General features: G+C 43.2%; 1 protein-coding gene across 2 annotated transcripts in view; it reads right to left on the minus strand.

Moving 5' to 3' along the window:
* LOC109637989 (rho GTPase-activating protein 20-like) overlaps window positions 1-20,409 on the minus strand; it is a 46,292-nt gene that overhangs the window by 18,812 nt on the left and 7,071 nt on the right. Inside the window, exons 1-2 of one of the 2 annotated variants that reach the window (XM_020100723.2) lie at window positions 8,868-9,167; window positions 5,765-5,850 (exon numbers count right to left, since the gene is read on the minus strand). In XM_020100723.2, the coding sequence (XP_019956282.2) occupies window positions 5,765-5,850; window positions 8,868-8,975 (194 nt within the window). In that variant the 5' untranslated portion in view covers window positions 8,976-9,167. Of the gene's footprint in view, window positions 1-5,764; window positions 5,851-8,867; window positions 9,168-20,409 lie in introns of those variants that run through there. The other variant, XM_069533062.1, reaches the window with a different exon arrangement.

Consider the following 20,409-nt stretch of genomic DNA (forward strand, 5'->3'; position numbering starts at 1 on the left):
CCCTGACCAGCATCACGTCCGTCCACCAGGTCTCGTGAGAATCAAATCAATTGCTTTTGTGTGATCTTGCTTACAAACAAACAAACCAACGGACAAAGGGAAAGGGATGAAAACATAACCTCCTCTGCAGAGGTCACGAATCGTTCATCCGAAAAACTCGTCTGTTACATCATCTATTCCGTCTCTTCAGTTTTAATTTGAAGCTTCTATCTTGCATCTCTGCTGTCAATATGTCCCGCTGATGGACAGATGTAAACTGTGGGGAACTTTTAGAGGAAGAGGAAATAGTTTGAGAGCTTTCCTGTTTACGCTTCTCTACCAGATAAAAGACCGAGATTTCTACTTAAACACACTTTATATCTCCGTCCCTGCCTCTTTCATGTACACAAACATTCACACACTCTCACGCATGTACACACCCACTTTTTAACATACTTCTCTTACAAATGCACATCCTAGGACGCACCCATACGCACCCACAAGCACAAAAACACAGTTGACCCTTTCCACAAAGAAGAAGTAGTCCAACTCTTGCTGGGAGGACACAGAAGTTCAAATTCGCTCTCCGTCCAGCGACATTGCGTAAGTAACTGGTTATGCAATTATTAACAAAGAACAGACGACTACGCTGGAGTGCTTCCCTTCTTTCGTCCGTCTTTGTGTGCCATCCAAAAATAAATCCAAGGGCCGCTGAGTGAATTCAATTAAAAGCGATGAATGTAGCCAATTAAGCTCTGAGGCCCCGTGGGATAGAAAGAGTGGGAAAATGAAGATGAAGGACGGGTTGAGAGGAATACATCCGTTTCATTTTTCTCGGGTCAACAATATTTTACTTTATCAAGACATGATATGACAACATGTTGCTTTAACGATGACAAAGTTTCTTGCTGCAAAACAATCTGCCATTGTTCCTAGAACAGAAAAAAAATACTTTCCATGTGGTTTTACTGTGAAATGAGTTTTTACCCCCCCCTTTGAAAACATTTACACAACCACCAGCCCACTACTCTAAATCAAGCATTTCTTTATTACTGCGTCAAAGAGATGGAGGCTGCAACATGTAAATCTTAATTTTCAGTGTCAACTCTTGCAGCTTGAAGTCATTTGGGGACATGACTCTATGTACCGACCCCCCCCCCCCCCCCCCCCCCCCGCTTTTTCTCCAAATTTTGTCTCCAAAGAACTAATAAAGTTCAAAATGAGTTTTCTCCGGAGTCTTTGATATGTGACTAATTCCGCATCAAAGCTCAGCTCCTATTGGATTTCTCAACATGGCAGTGGCTGCTCTCTTGATGTCGGGCCACAGGACGCCGCAGGACAGCAGGGGTGAGAGACCACATGCAAACGGGACGAGGGGAGGATTTTTTTTGGGGGGGGGGGGGGGGTTCTTTGTTAAATTGCAGCAGCATTATAATCATTACAGAGCAAAAGTTTGAGAAACACATCCTCGTCTGTTCAATGCTCCTGTCAGAGGAGGCCACACACACACACACACACACACACACACATGGACAAACCTTGCTGTAAAGACCCTTTCACATCTCGCTGCCCCAAAAAAGGCGTCATGTTCCGTATTCGCCGCACACCCCTCGCTCCTGAATGTGAGATTGACAGCCGGGCCGGCCGCCCTTTGGGTCTGATGGATGAGCGGCTAATGGCTCCATTGTGCATCATGTGATGTTGATAAATCGAGTGGTCGGCCCGCCCTCGCATACATGGCCACCTTTGTCGAGGAACTGCTCTGTGCCGAGAACTGTTGACTTTTTGAAACACAATGAGAACCCGGTGTAGAAAAGACGCACACAACACTGCATACTAATGTCCCCGCATGAATATGTAAGTGGCACCAGGGAAGATTTGGATTTAAAGCATGATGTCAAAATCCAGAATGAAGTAAAAGAATTAGAAAACAACCTGTGTGATTCACTCAGTTGTTAAGTGTCGGAGGCCGGGACGGGACAGACGAGTAAAGTTTTAGTCACGGACACAAGCATGATCCGACAGGTGTAAGTACGATAAACCCCGAGGACAACAGCTGGATAAACAGCTGTAACTTTCTCTTTCTTCTTCCCTGGGTTTTTTCTTCTTCCCAAACATGTTCCACTTTCCCCTCAGTCCATTTCTGTGTCGCTCTCTCTTTCTTTTTCTGCATCAAGCTCCTTTTCCTAAGTTTCAGCGATGTTTTAAAAGATCAATACCTTAATAAACTCACTCACTGACATCGTTTTATTCAACACATCACACCGCCACACTGTTGCACAGCGACGTGTTCAGTGGCTGTGTAACGTCACCTCCGCTGTCAACCCTCTCCGACCCCCACCGAGCAGACGGACTCCCTCAGGGCAGCCGTGACACACTCTTATATAACACTGCACATCTGCTCAGCTTTATAATCAACCGCACAAATGTCCCTGTGAGTGTTTGTGTGTGTGTGTGTGTGTGTGTGTGTGTGTTAATGTGAGTTTCTATATCGTCTGTATCATCAGCTCTTCACTTTTTTTCAGTCGGTAAAGGAGAAGTGGCCAGGGGCTATCGGCCGTGATATCCTCAGCAGATCTCATTAGGAAACTTCTTTTGCATGAAATGTGAGTGAGCGCGCTCATGTATTTGTCGTTGTGTTCAGGGACCTTGGAACAACCAGAAAAACACACTGATATCCTGACGAGTATATTAAAACAAACACGTGTCCGTCTACTGAGGTGTCAGATAAATGGACTGAGATGTTGCTGTAGTGTGTGCACATGAGTGAATGACGTGTGTGTGTGCTGTGTCAGATGGTTTTTGGATTTGTGTGTGTGTGTGTCACACTCTTTATGGTGCAGTCACCTTCCTCCCTGCAGTGTAGGTTTCATTGCCTGTGGGCGGGGTGGGGGGGATTCATTCTCCAGTTTAATACCCTGCACTGTGAGATGAGGTTATACTTCTGGATGAGTGTGTGCGTCTGCGTGTGTGTGTGTGTGTGTGTGCGTGTGTGTGTGTGTGCGTGTGCGTGTGTGTGTGTGCAGGTGATGTAAGTGGCTGAGCTGAAGGCCAAAGAGCCTTTCAGCGTCTCTTGGCCTGATGGGAAAGCCAGGACCCTCAGGTATTAAAGCTGTTAAATGTATAAATCTCTAATGAAATCAGTCATGAGTTCACATTTATTTTTCAGGCATTCAGCCGATGTTTCTAATTTGTCTAACATTAAAACAAATTTAATTTCCAAGCTGTTGTTATAAGAACAAGAGCAAGAACTCGAGTTTGTGAAAAGATCCTTTGTCCTTAAGTAATTCTCTGATTCCAGGCTGAGCTGTTGGATGGTTCTTAAACAGAGCTGATGCTGTTTATTGAGGTTGGAAGAGGAGGAACGATAAAAGCGTGCGAAGAAGAAATATGGTGAAAACCTTGTATTTCCCTGAGACGGTAAACAAGCTGCATTCATGAACTTTTCTAAACTTAACAACAACTCAAAGCGCTTTTAAATACAATCACACATCCACACACTGCTTCTATATCCAGCACGCATCTGCGCAAATGGAGAATCAAACTAGTGACCCTATGATTAATGGACAACCCGCTCTACCTTCTGAGCCACAGCCACACTGAAGAAGCTAACATGACAACACAGGGCTACAGGTTAGTGGTTTGAATAACAATAGCAAATGTAAAGGCTGTAAAAAATGTCTATGTACCAATGTAATATGTTGGATTTTTTTAAATGAAATCAATCAAACTAAGCAAATCAGAACTTGATTTTTTTAAGGTTAAATTACATTTTTAATAATCAGACAGAAAAATTAAAAAAGGTTAAATTTAAAACACTGTTAAAAGTGGTGCGAATTGCAGAATAGCTCATGATACAATGCGATCGATTTGTTAGAATCATATAAAAATACATCACGATACAGATATGTGAAACTGACAAACACGAGTGAAGGGTTTGTGAGATATTACTGAACTAAAGTTACTTATGAGTAACGGCGCTCATGTGGCTGATGTGAAAGAACCGATGTGGTTTGTGGTCGCCGTTGTCTCGAAGTAACAAAACTGAAAAATCTTCCTGATTCTGATATAAGAAGAAAATCCTTCTTTCATTTGTGATTGTAGAAAGTTCTCAGGACGACAAATACAGCGAAGCTACTTTCCTTCTTTTGTAATAACCACCTGAGCCAGCAGAATTATTTGGAGGAAGAGAACAGTGGTGTTGCTGTGCTGTGAAACCCACTGCCAAGTATTTCTGGCGCTACTTGTTTATCCATAAAAACTGTATTAATAGCACTTTGGGGGTTTATAGTTTTTATACCACAGCTACCATGAAACGCTGTCAGAACAAATTCATGACAAACAAAAAAGAAACCAAGAAAATCTAGAAATTAAATCAATCATCCTGAAAATATGGAAATAACTGACAGCCCCTGCACAATAATCACGCTGGTGATCTTTCACATTCACCTACTGTGAGTCACCTGACCACCACGCACACACAGACACACACACACACACACACACAGACACACACACACACACACACACAGAGACACACACATCCGGACATTAATGAACACCTCACACGACATGAGAGGTGTTGACCCCAGATGACCCAGAGCGGCCCATGCACCTCCTGACGAGATGTCAAAGGTCAAAGGTGACAGCTGAGAGTGTCAAGCCCTGGCTCCATACCTCCTGACTTGTAAAGCATGCACACACACACACACACACACACACACACACACACACACACACACACTGGACGGACTTGGACAGACTAAGAGACTCTGTCAGTCTATTTGTCTTTCACTCAAGAACTTGTCTCTCCCTCCCTCTGAGCTTGCAAGCAGAATATGAGTTGTTTTAACTTTCTTCTGCACACACACACCCACAGACACACACAGACAAACACCCACACACACACACACACACACAGACACACACACTCTGCCCCATGAGCACTGACCCATTTAAAAGTGTGAAGAGTTTCCCTCAGCGCTGGTCTTAATGGTCCTGTTTCACAGTTCAGCGGCCAAACCTGACCTCCCTGTGCCGTCACTAAAAACTGGCACTAGCATGCACACGCATCATAAACACACCAGACAGGCACTTCCTCGATGGAGACATTACGGCGGCACATAAACTTTGATATTAAAGTCTAAAAGGGTTTAGAGGAGAAATAAAGTCCATGAAATTCCCCAAAAATCCCTAAAAAAGTGACACAGGCAAAGAGTTAAGTTAAACACAGTGAAGTTCCTGGTAAGTACATGCTTCCCCTGAGAGGTTTTTAATGGCTTATTTCCGACCCTGTTGAAAGGAAGAGGAAAGGATTTGTTTGATAATGGGCAAGGGTGATGAAAATCCTGATAGCTCTGAGAGAGGTAAGCATTTAAACCCCGCTCTAAGCCATGAATGAGTCTGGGAAGCCAGCGTTCAAAGCAGAGTGGGAAATAATCGGAATCTCTAGCCTCTAAAATATCGGTGTTTCACTTCCTTAAATCCCTGCGTTAGTGATTCTGGAGCTAAATTTCTCTCTTTTAAACCCTTAAAACCTAAATCCAGAACATTTCAGGAAAATGTCCCGGTCTGTGCTCTTGTCTGAAAACAGCTTACAAATCCCTTAAACCCTAAATCTGAGGAATCTAAATTCATATGGAACGAGGAAGAAATAAAACTCTGCTACAAATTGCAGTTTTCTCCTGAGAGAAATCATCGCTCCATTGACAAACTGCAGGCCAACAATGATGTCAGAGCCCAAGTGTGTGTGTGTGTGTGTGTGTGTGTGTGTGGGAGCTCATACCTGGACGTGCTTCTCGATCTGGTAAGTGCTTTGCTGATGACCAGCGAAGGAGCTGACTGTCGTCTTTGGGCCAAGGTCTTCATCTTCTATGCAGTCAGAGAGAGGGGGGGGGGGGAGGGGGGGGGGGGGGGGTAATCAATGCAAGTGCTGACTGAACATGATGGTTTGCACCATTTGGCATCCCATGATAAATGGCATTCTGTATGGTGGTTATTGAGAAGGAGGCCAAATGGAAACGCAGAGCACAAAACCAGCACTGCTCGAAGCCTGCAGGAAATAAAGGCAGACAGGGAAATGGAAAAAAGATCCTGTGTGTGTGTGTGTGTGTGTGTGTGTGTGTGTGTGTGTGTGTGTGTGTGTGTGTGTGTGTGTGTCTGAGGAGTTAACTAAACAAAAAGAGAAGTGACAGCAGCAAGAGGAAAAAGAGGAAGTGAGTGAAATTGTTGAAAGGTGGATCAGAAGAGTGGTGTTGCACAATGTTTACGATCCCTCGTTTATTCTCACTGTAACATGATGAATTGCGAGCAGCCTCAAGTATGACAGTCATCCCCGTGGCAACCACAGCCATTCCACTTAAAGCCGATCTATCGACGACATTCCAAAAACGTGTGACACATAAACACCCTCCAAATATACACAACTGCTAATCTGGAAACAGTTAGAAATTCAAATGTACATGAAATAAGTCAAACTTTGCAGAGACTTATTGGTGTCACATTCCTCTCCGATAGCGTTCGCGATGAGAAATTGAGTCCACAGTCACAACATCAAACTATAAAAAATGTCCGGACAAAAGAATGATTCATCTACTTTTCACAAACTTCGAGATGAAGAGGACACACGACAGACAAACTGCCCCGACAACAGTTTAACAGTCGGAGGAGGAGGGAGACGTCATGTTTGAGGTTGGTTTTAGGATTTCATTAGTTTCATGTTAGAAACTGACTCAGCTGAATCTGCACAGTCGGAAATTCTCCACAAGTTTTTTAGCCATTCACACAGTGCATCTATGAGAAGGGGCATTATGGGTATATTGCCCAAGGACACTTCGGCATGCAGAAGGGGAACGAATCAAACCACCGACCGACCTTCTTTAGGGGATGACCGCTCTAACCTCGGAGCCTCATTTTTCCCATTCTACGAATCGTACCAGATGTGGTAAAGTTTGACCTCAGTCACATGACGTGGACGCATCTTAATCACATTATAATTTCCTGTTTGAGCTTTAAAACCGTTTGGTGACAGCTTCATGCTCAGCAACTACTGACTATGATCTGTCACATGTAAACAGGAATGTACAGTAGTTGCTGGTATCTTCTACAAGCAACTACTCTTAAGTTCATAATCAGATACATCATATTCACACGAAGCTCAATAGTCATATCGCTGCTGCACATGTAAGTCCTGAAATCTCAGAGGATGACGACTGCACAGAAATCAAAGAGGAATCCTGAACTGTGAGCTCTAACTTCAAGAAAACACCAATGTTATCATATCAGCAGAGAGACCATCTACGCATGTAGCTGTCATACATGTCAAATAAAGCCTCAACATTTGGACAGAAACAAAGAAGAACAGCATCGGAGCGCAGGGAGGCATGTGGAAACTCTGCATTCGGAGTATTTTCTCCGTCCGTGACAATGAAGCGCGGCTCCGGTTTCTCTGGAGGTGGCCGGATGACAGCTCATTTCTCACAACTTCCCAGAGCTGAGCTGAGCGCAGAAACTTTCCAAACCACGACCGAGTGCAGCGGCCCGGGGAAGTGGTGAAATACTTGGGAAAACATTAAGTTTCCTTGTGTAAAAACACGGCCGTGCATATCCTGCGTTGGAGGTGAAGAAATTAGACAATAACACAGTAATGGTCCTTCAGCTCTAACTGTTGAACTGAAACCATCCGTCTTTGGTTGATTAATCTGGAGCCAAACTGGTGAAGTTATTATACCATTAAAACCCAATCAACAGGGACAGAAATACATATCTATATATAATTCTACATATAAACTCAGCCTTCTTTCTGCAGATGATGGCATTTATATTAAAACACATGTTTAAATAAGACTCCAAATGTGGACAATGGCTGACTTTGCATTTATTTATTTATTTGCAGCATTTTAGCAGATATGAGTTCTACACATCCTGCTGAGATGCTGCAGAAAAATACTTCAATCTTTATTTTAAAATGCACTGGAGGGGGGCGCTGTTTACTACATGTTCAATCAGAGCGGGTCACCAAAAACTGGGGGGGGGGGGGAAACTACAGTAACTGCAGCTCAGTTAAACCACATGAGAGTCAGAGGCCACGAATCATATGTTAAAAACTAGAGTTTAATTTTGTTGTTTAAAGAAGGAGCTTAACTTTCGAGAGGCCAGAGAAGCTGATCATTGCTTTGTCTGTCTGATTGATAAATCATCACTATCAGCTCGTTATCCTGTTCTGCAGTTTGGTTTCTCTTCAGCTCAGTCAGATAGACATTTATTTGAGATAACAGTGACTAACAATGTCTCTTGTTAGTGGATTTGAGCGTTTCTCCCGGTTAGAAATAATATTATCATAAATATCACAATGTAGGTGGATTTTACGCGTTTAAAATCATATCCAGGTTTTCAAATGAGAAATCCAAAACACCAAATAAAATGAAAAGTGCTTAACAGGGGTTTAAATGTTCATTTAACAAACAAATTCGATATGCACTTTATTTAAAACAGCTCTTATCACCAACGACTTAATCATTATCCAGCCCAAGAAACTGACCTGGTGTGAAGCAGAAGAAACAAATGCAGATTTCCAAGACCAGACCAAAAAGGGAACTTCAGTAGTCCAGCAAATAAATATGGAAATAAGCGATTAAACCGAACAACTCTGACATTTTACGCATAAATCATCCACAGTCAGTCTTTAAAGTCACTTTAAAAAACTCACACCCTGGTTCTGTCATGATTCTTGTATCGAAAAAAAATTAAGTTTCACATTTCACAAGAGTCTGATTTGAATCTGCAAACGTATCCTAATTGAAAGCGCCTGGAATCTCTGTGCGTAAATACGCACAGGACGCACAGTGTCCGGAGCCACTGCTCCATCAGCAGAGAAGCGCCGCTGTTACCTTTTTGTTTTCGGTGGGCGCCTTGCTCTCTCCGGTCAGAGAGTCGGACCTGTTCTGTCCCATGGTCCCCTGCTGCGGTGACATGGTTTCCATCAAGGCTGTACACATCCACGGAGCCGAGCGCACCGACGGTATATTCCCATGATACGAGCGTAAATAAGTCCAACGTTTATCCGGTAAAGAGCAGAGAGCGAGTCCGAGGAGCAGAGCTCATGATGCTGGGCAGCAGGATGATGAACCGCCACGGTGTGTGTCTGTGTGTGTCTGTGTGTGTGTCAGTGTGTGAGCGCAGTCTGGTCTGAGCTGCTGCAGCTGAGCTCAGTCTGAGGTTGTAAAGTCAGAGGAAGTGAATCAGCCGACCACTGATCTTCCTTGTCAAAATAAAACAGGCGAGAACGAAAACCTTCCTGAAAATGTTTGTTGGGAAGGTGAAGTAGAACACAGAGAGTGTGTCAGGAGAAATGTTTGTAATGCTCGTGTATAAACAAGCAGGTGAGCGTCGAGCGTTGATTTAACACCACATGGACGATAGACCGTGTTTAAAAAGGTCTTTACATAAGAGAATTAGATGTGAAATGATGGAAAACCTTTATACATTTTCTGATTTATGAAGTTTCTTCATAATCTTGCTCGGTCTAACTTGGGTCCAACAAAAATTTGCTGTCCCTCCACCTGGCATGCTTGTGTTTGCTTGTTTGAGTTGTATATGAAGCAGTGTCATTGTTGTTTCTGATTATTTAGGTGTGCTTTGATTTGATTTGTTGAACTTCCTGCCTGTCCCAGACAACACCACTTCATGTCCGTTGATTTGTAAAGCATCGTTATGGTTCCAGTGTGAATGTTTGTCTGGAAATGTTTTTATATTGCTGAAAAAAAAAGGCTTAATGGAGAATCTTTGTGTTTCCATCTTATTGTGTGGATGAGTATTCTTCATCACTTTTTTAGTGCTTTTATTTTGAAAGCAGAACTTCCTTTCCCTTATTTCCTCACAGATATGAAAGCTTGCTCTGGTTTAACTCTTGATCCTGACTGTGTTTACCTACAAGTGTGTGTGTGTGTTTTCATTTGAAGCACCCATCATGTGTTCTGCTTGTCTGGCAGTCGGCACCACAGAGGGGCCGAGTGTTCTCGTACGACAGGAAAGCAGTTTCCACAGAGTCCAGGTGTAAGAATGTTCTGCCAGTGCCAAGAACAACATGAGTGATGAGGAGGAATGTCAGAGCAGGCAGCCACAGCGGGACCCGTTCGACACATTCGCCTTTACACTGTAGCTACAGTACATTTCACTGTAGGTTAACTTCCCCGAGAGCGGCTGGAGGTGTTTACTTTCAAAGGGCCGAAGGTGATCAGAGCCGCACACGCCTCCTTTAATGCTGAGGTGATTTGTTGACTGTGTAAATTGAGTTTTAGGATTTGGATTAAATCGCGGTATTATAGCGTGGACGTATTGTTAACCATTGAAGGAGACATATTACAGGCCTACGTTTATTCAGTTTGATCGTTTAAATTTTTCTTATCACTCAAACATATTTACAAACTTTAAAGTTTAGAAAACACGTCAGCGTCATATTGTTCATTGCTGCACCTCCTCTTTTCAGTCTCGTTTAGCTCCTGTCTCTTTAAGGCCTCTCTTGATAAAGCCCGAGCTCCTCCTCATCCTCACTCCATTGCGATTGGTCAACCGCTTCATGCACATGTCGGAAACGTCGGCCTCCGTCACCTGGCTTTGTTAGGGGGCGTGTCAGACTAGCAACTAGGAATGCAATCTGCAAAATGTTGATTGCACATAAGTATATCGTCCAGACTTCCCTATCTGTGGACTTTCTTTACTTTGCAGAACTTTTGGAAATTGAGAAAACATAATTTGTCCTTGAGTGGGGAAACCTAACCCCAATCTGAAGGGACATCTAGGGACAATTGGAAAAAAAGATATTCGCATCAATTTGTTTTATGATCTTCAGTCATGTTGGCCTCTCGTTGGGTTTGGACACAGAGAACAGAATATCAGAATGATTAGTTTTCTCTTCAACTCGAATAGAAAGCTGGAGCCTGAGCCACACGCTAAATGTGTCTCCTTTAAAAATAAATCTGCAATTCCCTGAGAATATAAATGTTTTAATCATTTGAATCTCTGAGGGTATTTATCTGTCATCTGCAAAAAAAAAAATCATAAAACAGCGTCAAGCTGAAAGGATAGTTTTGCACGGCTGCTCTTTGTAGACCATTGTCTTGTCTGCACAAACACAAAGGTATGCACCGATTGTTCCTCGTTATCTGTCCCATGAAAAGTGTCCTGCATGCGATGATTAGAACATTGATAGTGTTCCCCTTTGATCATGTCACAAGATGCATGAAACAACAGCCGGGGGAACACCGTCAGCTTCTGTCTGGAGGTCTCTTCATGAGCAGGAAACCACATTCCTTCCCTCTGCAGCTAAATCTTCCTTTCATCAAGGGCCCAGTTTGGTTCAGTCACATTTGTCTTTTGACTTTAAATAAATAGCGTTTTTAAACTCTTTCTGGTTTTAGGGGTGAAATGACGGCTTTAGTTTCCCGCTGTTTTCAGGAGTCGTCTGGATTTAAAGGAAAAAAATGTCCAGGGTGTGTCAGAAATGTGGTTGGAAACGTCGCCGGTCGACCACGACTGTCACTACACGGTTTTGTTTCTGCCGCCTCAGTGTTCCACTCTGTCACCGGGCTGCAACAATAAAAAAGTGTGTTTGGGGTTTTTACTGCTTGTTACTTCCAGTATCCATGGCAGAAACAATACTTTTCTCTGTGATAACTTTAAAGCACACTTAGAAATTTCCACCGTGGGTCACCCACCCCGCCGTCTGACACTCCAGGATTCCCCCTCGCGTCTGAGCCGACTCTACAGGTCGGGAGAGAAATACGAAGACTAATCTGCTCTATGCTGATATTCTCCTCTCGGAAGGAAAGACAGAGAATCAATATGTGTCCTTGCAAATATCATCTGACATATTCTTTGAAGTGTGGCTGAGAGAGAATGTCTCCGTCACGCCCGGGGAGTCAGGCTATTGAAAACCCGAAGCCAGGGAGAGTATTGACTTGGACGGCAAACAGTGGATCCCAGAGAAAGAGAAAATGAGCTGGAGAGAATCCAGAGCTCTGATAGGAGGCTTTATTCTTGACTGTGCAGGGTTCAGGTGTTGGTGGTTTGGACTTTGCACTGTAAACACATGCACGAATGCAGCCTCACATATAAAATGTAGTTGAATAATGTATTTAAAGAGCACTTCTGCCTCTTCTGACAACAAATCCACGTGATGAGGAGGTTCAGCAGAAAGAGGATAGAGGGATCCAGGGGATGGATGTGTGACAGATGACAGAAATGTTTCAGGCAGACAGGGAGTCGCTGTGACCCAAAAACAGCATCCGCTACCCTGGAAGAGACACCTCCACCACCTCCACCACCTCCACCACCACAGCCCATGCCACCGCTGCTGCTTTAAGAAGCCAGACTTCCATGTCGTCTGCCAAAAATAAAGACCGACTGTTTCCCTTTTCTTCCTGAACAGCATAATCCAGAGGTTTCTGGGCGACAAATGTTTGAGGTATGGCTGAATAAACTGTGGAAAACAAAATGTGTGGGTGGGAAATATGTTTTGGGCATTCCTGTGTTCCTAGTTTTTTTTATATATATATATAAAGCAACATGCAGATTTTAAAACATTTGAAAAACTCTGATAATTCACATCTGTCTGTTTATCCTTCCATCCTTTATCTAAACGACTTGAGTCACTGTAACTTTATCCCTCAACCCACAAAAAAAACATTGCACAGAAGAAATTTTAGTTTTTTTGGGGGAATAACGTCGCATTCAAAAGAAGCACTGCAAAAAAAAAGAATCTGAAAGTCTTCTCATGGTGTGTTTACTCCTCAGGGATTTACGATACAGCCTTTAAAGCCTCTGAGGCAAAACATCAGGGTTAGTTACAGAGAACGAGAAGGCGGAAACTTCGGCGTCACTCTCCCTTCACAGTCAGCGCGTCTCTGTCTCTTTCGGTTTGTCTAAACATTGCGGCTCGGGGAGGCCGAGGCACGATCTGGGCCGCGGAGACGTGTGGGGGGAGACAGACGGAGGCGGCCTGGGAGAACCAGACTGAGACAAAGCCTGTGGTGAGAGGGAGTGACTCAGGTGGAGGACAGGGAGGAAAGACATTTAAAGAAACTTTGTGGAGAAGTGGAACTTTTAAATTGTGGGTCAAGTCGTGTTTAAAGCTGGAAAAGCAGCTGCTTTTTCATCCCGTCAAGAAAAATGCATACGATAGAAAATGTTGTGAATCAAAGTTTAATTTCTATTTGATTGACTCTTAACTATGAAATTACAACGGCTGCTGCTTGATCACAGTCCTGTGACGTAAGAGCAGCTGTGTCAGGTTGTGTCAGCTTCTCAAAATGTAATCAGTCATTTCCAGTTTCTGTAATTAAACTTACTCATCTGTATTTTCTAGCTGTTGCTTGAAAAAAAGAGCTGAATGTGCAAACGTGTTTCTGACAAAGAACTAATATCTAATTTTCTGGAGGAAACATAGTTCCTGTAATTTATTATGATTCAAAATGTGACATTTTGGGATTTTTTTTTGTTTTGATGATGTCACGGACAGTCGATCACTCAGTCGGTCAGACGGAGAGAGACACTGAGACAGAAATCAGAAACAGACGGTCTAAGTCTGGCTGTTACATCTGCTATCTCGTCACACACGCACACAGAGACCCCCCCCCCCCTCCTCCTTCCAGACCCTCTAACCCTGTTAATCTGATTACCACAGTCTCCCCACAGAGTTAAAGATGCTATTGACACACGTTTGTTGTTTTTGTTGTTGTGACTGTATCATCCTGATGTCACAGCGTCGCATATTGTTTCTGTAAGAAGCAGCGTGACGTTCACATTCTGTCAAAGGGTCAAAACCGTCCCCCCCCCCAAAACTGGAAGCAGTGGTTTGTGGAAAATAGAAAAATGCACAAAACGTTCAAAATACAAATCTTCCAAGGATTTCCAACACACAGCAGTATTTAAGTACATCAATTAAAGCCGCTCCAGCTCTGATAAATTCACAAGAGAAAATTGTTTGTAGAATATTTGTCATAGGAAGACGTTGAATTGGGCGGTGCAGTGGTTGGGACCCTCGCCTCACAGCAAGTAGGTTCTTGGTTTGAGTCCCTGTTTCCACATGGGTTTTCTGTGGGTGCTCAGACTTACTCCCTCAGTGGAGACACTTAAATGACAGTGAAGAGTTTTCTACGTTTACATGTTGGCCCTCACGTTCTCACTGTTTTCTTTCACAAGTGGTAAAAGATCGGGAGAGTATATTTGAGAGCAAAGGCGTTAAATTGTCAATTTTTGAAAGACTTGAGGAAAGTGTGTGTAAGTTTTTATCACTTGAAACAGTGGTCAACTGTGGGTCGCCAAAGTCCCAATGTTGATAAGGTAGGAATGTGTGTGTGTGTGTGTGTGTGTGTGTGTGTGTGTGTGTGTGTGTGTGTGTGTGTGTGAGAGAGACAGGAGTCATGCGGAGGATGCAGCAGGACAGGTTGAGTTGTAACCTCGGGGGCTGTTTTGGTTTCAGTCGAGAGGTCGTGCTGGTGTAGGCGGCAGGTTCGACCGAACAGGGTTTCTGTGTGAGAGTGGCAGGGGTCCGTCCGCGGTGAGAGTCCAGGGTCCGAACACGGGAGTTTGATTCGACCAGTGAAAACAGTGAATGAGCTGTGATAGTGGGATATTCTGTGAGGTGTGGGCGTATAGTTCAAACTGTCCTGGGTCTTTGAAAGTGTTGGACTCTCTTGATGTAGTTTTTGTATTTGATGTTTGTTGAATCCACCAACAAAGTTAAGATTTCATTCTGTTTGTTTGTTTGTCGGTAAGATCACGCACATAACTACTGCATGCATTTCCCAAATACGTGGCACGGACCTCGGCACATGGGCTCATCCAGGAATTTCTATCACTTTATTTATTTATCACTCACTCACACATTTGATTAAATGTTCTATTTGTTTTCATTTATGATATGTTCTTATTTCATATATTTGAATCGTCATAAATTTGTCATACATCTTTGATTTTGAATCTTGAAGCTCATCGAGACACATGTAAACAAACATGACTTGACTGTTTCCCCAAAAGCTAAATGTGAAATAAACGGCTAATTGGCGTCTCTTCTAAAAGCAGGTTATTCAAGGAATGAATGTGAATGAGATCTCCAACATCTTTACTGATGATATCTGTCGTGTGGAGGAAATCCAACCAGCCCAGTTTCCCCTTATCTCAAATCTATGTTGTTCCTTTGTGTCAATGCATGAAGTTATATTGTTATTATAAAGTACATTTGTAAAAACATTCTATAAACTGTGTCGTGGTTGCAGGATTTTAATCGTGGATCTTTAAAAACACGCTTACACTAAACATTTTAAAACTGTATTTGTCAATGTGACATCAAGTACTTTCTTAAGTTATCAGGCGGACTCCTCACTTCACTGCTCTTCTCTTCTTCAGCTGCCTGTTTCTGAAGTTTCTACTGGAGCTACAGGTTCTTTAGTCCTGCAGGTCGACCCTCATGACCCCGTCAGCTGAACACTGACAGGTCCAAACAATGGACTCCTTCTAATTTATCATTTCCAAAAACAGGAATAAGTCAGAGAGGTTCAGAGAGATCTCGTGCTGGTTGATTTTCTCTCTTAAATAATTAACGGAGAAACTTTTGCTGCCTCAGAATTATCGATGTAATCACAGGAAATGCTTGTGTAAATCTTCGTGCTCAGATTCTGACTCATATTTTGAGATTTCTTCATCCAAACCTCAAAAAGTCATGCCAGCAACTAAATGTATTCTACCTTCAGGAAACACTAGAGCTAAAAAAAAAGGTGATGATCATTACAAGAATATTCAGAGGTTTAAAACATCGGAGCACAAACCACACAGACACAAACAAAGACTATCTGAGCAAAATGAGCCAATAAAAAGAACATGATTATAGGAGAGTGAGTGAATTTAAATAATTTCATTTCCATGGAAAAAGCTGTCTGGGTTCTTGACTGAAATGGCTCCATGTGAAGACTCTGAAACAGTTTGACCTTTGTGCAGTGGATCATTTATGGACGATTTGCTTAGAGACGACGTGAGGCGGCTCAGTCATGCGTCTTTGTGGGTTTGCTGACGTCTCCCTAGAAGCTTTGAATGTTGATGAATGAGCTGCCGGTGAAATGGCCACTTCTGCCAGATAAAGGTGTGTGAGGAGTTTTCTGCTTTCAGAGACGAGGAGACCCCTGCAGATAATTGGGCTCCTCTTAATCACCTCCTGAAGGATTAGCACTGAGGGCAAACCGGGACAAGCTGTAAAACAACGACTCCCACGATGCCAACGCTAATTCACAACATCGCCATACTCCGTCTTTTGTAATTGTTTTGATTGAAAGACTCGCAGCACCAGGATATTACACATTGTGTGCAGAAGTAATCTATCCAAACAAACTCAGCCGCCTCTCCTTGCTAACAGCCAGCCAAGGAAATCATGTCACCAACCAGATGAGGCCATTTGATAAAAGTTCAGTCCATCAGCTAAACCCTCTGAGGGGCTTTAAACCCCTGACCTCATCAGACCTGGCAGCAACAACCCGACAGCTTGACAAGATGAAGCAGAGAATTACACAGGTTTGAAAATAGCGTTCAGGATCACAGTTGTTCTTTAACAAAAAACTACTTTTCACTGACACCTTCAGTTGTTCTCGCAGCAGCGGTGATGTGGCGTCAGGGTTCTGTGGACTGAGTCCTGCTGCAGGTCTTTTCTTTCCACCGCTCAATGCTACAAATCACTTTTACAGTTTCACAAAGATTTTTTGATGATTGATTGATTGATTTTTATAATTGTATGTGCGGCCATTTAAAAAAAAGTACAAAGAAAGCTGCACTTCCTCCCTGTGACTGATCGCTTTTCTCTCCTGCATGGTTGTTTCCTTTTATTAAATTTGAGGCAGTTTGTTACTGCACTGACACTTTTGACTTGAGGCTGCCTCGCATTCTCCTCAAAGCTCTGCATGATGAATGGGTTGCCGGTGAAAATATTCACTTGCAAGAGGTGGTAGTGGGCTGAGTCACTGATCAAGTTCCAACAACAGTGACAAGAACGTGCAGCCAAATGGTCGTTTATCTGTGCGACAGACAGAGAGAGAGTCACTCGACAGCAGTTGCTCTCTCTCCAACTTTCTGTGGGAGTCCGACAGGCAGCAGAGAGAGAAAAGCTAATCAGGAATGTTTAGAGGGGAGGATAAGCAGCCTCAACTGTTGACCACTCATTGTGTGAGCGTGTGTGTGTGTGTGTGAAGTCCATCTGCCTTTATCTGTGTGCATGTGTGTGTGAGCAGTGTGTCAGTCAGCGCTCAGAGTCATAGCGTCCGCCGGGCGCTGTGTGTGAGCCGCTATCACTTCCAGGGGTCTGTTATGGGCCCACCAGAGGTTGATGGTCAAGAGTTCAAAGCCTGCACTCCGCCAGAAGAGGTCAGGATCATCAGAGGATGTTGACCTTGGGGTGAAAATTAAATCTGCGTGTGATCATTTCACATTTTATGATTTTCTTCCCTCTATGTGAATCTTGCATTAATCTAAGTGTTGCACTGGAATGAGCCTCTTGTGCCAGGATGATGAACACAACATGCATCGCGAGACGTGAACAGAAAACAGACCACTCAGATTATGTTGGTTCTTTCTGTTACGATGAAATATCTCAAATAAACACTCAGGTTATTTCATGCACACTGAGCTGCAGCGTAAAATAAGGCTGTACAACAGGCAGCTGCTCCGAGTTCAAGGGAGCAGCTCAGAAAAGTAAAAGTTTGACAGCACTTCGTCCCACAGCGGCTCCACTAACCCCACAAGGCATGGTCTGGATTTTATTAAAAGGCAAGGATGTGTGTGTGTGTGTGTGTGTGTGTGTGTGTGTGTGTGTGTGTGTGTCGGTCCTAATGACACTATAGATGGCACGTCCCTGCTCGGCAGTGCCAGAAATAAACCAGGATATGCACCAGAATTGCAATGTTGAACTTTTTCCATTTTCTTGCCGCAAATAATCCACTTTCATTTAAGAAAACTCACACACACACAAACTGTTCGCTCACGTACACACACAAGCTGACGCAAAACCCAATAACCATGTACTGACTTAACATACACTCACAATCACAAAAATGTGTCATGCACGGAAACACACTCGCTCTGTGTTTCCAGGGAACGCCTTTTGCTATTTTTAAAACGTGCCTTAGAAGCGCTGCAGAGCCACGAGTGTTGTAATCCGTTCTCGCTGCTCATTCTGTCATGTGCCCTGTCAAAACAAAACAGTAGAGGATCATGCAGCAGCAGCAGCAGCAGCAGCAGCCGAGATCCAACTGCAGATAACAGGACTTTTGGCCTGATGCCCTGAAACACAACAGTCCTGCTGTGTCAACATCTGTGTGAAGGTTTTGAATGTGTGATGGGCTGTTGTCTCAAACATCATCCTCCTCAATCTCTGTACTCACACTCCCAGGAAATGCTCCCATCTGAGACAGTGGAGTTTTTGTGTAAAGCGAAAGTTTAAAGTCCAGGGAAATTAGTGTTTTCTTTTGCCAAGAATGATAACTGTGGTTCAGCATGTGTGCATCTGTGTTTTCTGATGCAAAACCACATTTTCCAAATTATATAAACACCACTTTGATGAAAGAAGTAAGTCCTCTTGTCTCTTTTAAGTATTTTCAATGGTCAAAAAACTGCTTCTAAATGTGACACAATGCATTTCGACAGACCAGGGTGCAGAAAGTGGTTTAATCACACATGCAAGCGGAGGAGCCCCTCATTCTTGGACGAAGCTCCCCCGCCTTAAACCAACCATAATAACCAGACAAGTCTTCACTGAAGTGGCCGTTTCTCTTACATGTAGTAATTACCTCAGATCAGAGCTAAAAATGAGCCACACGCTCCCAAAAAAAACCCACGACCTTGTACACTATGCCGAAAAACCAGACAATCAAACTGTTCTATATGGTTGGCAATGTGTTATTTTCCACCTCAAAGAAAGTGGGTGGTTCTTAGTTTCAATGCTCTTGAAATGGCTCTGGAGTCTTATCTTTTCATTAAAATCTTTTATAATTTGACAAATGTCCCAATTCAACCACGCTGCACCAAACTGCACACACATGCAGATGTCAGTCCCCTAAATTCCCAGGTAAATCAGTGCAAATGTAAAAAAAAAATACTATTATCTACCCAGAAGCAAGTTTTGGACGAAATCCAATTCTGGAAATAAGTTTAATCGAAATCTGTTGAAAATAAACAAATGGAGAGGGGTGGAAAATAAAACCCTCTAAGTGATATTGTCCTTATAGAAACATTTCATCAAGATCCATGAAATATCTTTGTGAGACATTGGTGAAAATGTGTGATTCTTTCTTTTTTTCAATTTGGTAGTGGTTGTCTAATCCTGCAGACAAACTAACAAACCAACAAACGGAACAAAGAGTCCATTTGCTCGTAGCCCTGTTCTGTTTTTAGAAGACATACTCAAGTCCTGGACACGTCACCTGGAACCAGTGGAAACAGTTGACATTAGAATGAAGGGTTGAGCTGAAGCTGCTCCTCAGTTGCTAACTGAAGGGAAACGTTCTCCTCGGGCCAAAGCTGCATTATTTACTCCGGCACGGTCAATGTTAAAAAAAGAAAAGTTTGGCTCACGTCGTTTCTCATCTGTTGAACTTTGAGCTGCAGAACTGTGAGAAGAAGTCACGTGATTTACTGCACATCTCTGCTCATCAGGGGCCAAAGAGACTGCGACGCTGCCAGTAAACATCCAGCTACAGACAGAGACTGAGGGTTTTCACATGTGCAGTCCGGGTAAATGATCCATACATACAATTTTCTTTTTTAGTCTGTGAGAGTGAAACTGTTTCTGTCCACGTAGACTCCAGGTTACATCTTCATCTGCAGAAAGTGTAGCACTGTTTTTAGTGGGTGGCGTCATTTTCTTTCTCCATTCAACCACAGCAACTATCACCGCTCATGCTAACCAACCACAGTTCCTCTGCTTTTGTTTGCTTGAGAAAAAGCCTGAGATGTAAAATGCATCACTTCCTTTGCACCAGAGGAATTTTTCCCAGGAAAGAGCGTCCAGGCAGTGAGTGTTCAGTCATGAGGGGAAGGAACTCGACAGTATATGAAAAGTAGATTTACAGTTTTACATCTGGGTTGTTTCTAATCACATCCTCCCATTAAAAGTAACCGTTCGTGTAGGATGTTTATTATGAGGAGCATTTATTTCCTTGTGAATCGACACCACTTTCCCAGAGACGAAGCTCACATCAGGTCACAATGGCCTCCAGCAGTCGTAGTAAGTATGACGAGAGTAAAAGTAGGAAGTCAGGGGACGGTAGAGAAAAGAAAGTGATCACGGGGAGGAGGTTGACCGCCGCTCATTTCACAGTTCAAACCATTTGAATTCTTTCTCTTAACTGCAGCTGTTCCCTGTGTTTATTATTGTATAAGTGTGACGATGAAGGT

This window comes from Paralichthys olivaceus, chromosome 10, assembly GCF_024713975.1.
Source record: "Paralichthys olivaceus isolate ysfri-2021 chromosome 10, ASM2471397v2, whole genome shotgun sequence".
NCBI classification, from domain to species: Eukaryota; Metazoa; Chordata; class Actinopteri; order Pleuronectiformes; family Paralichthyidae; genus Paralichthys; species Paralichthys olivaceus.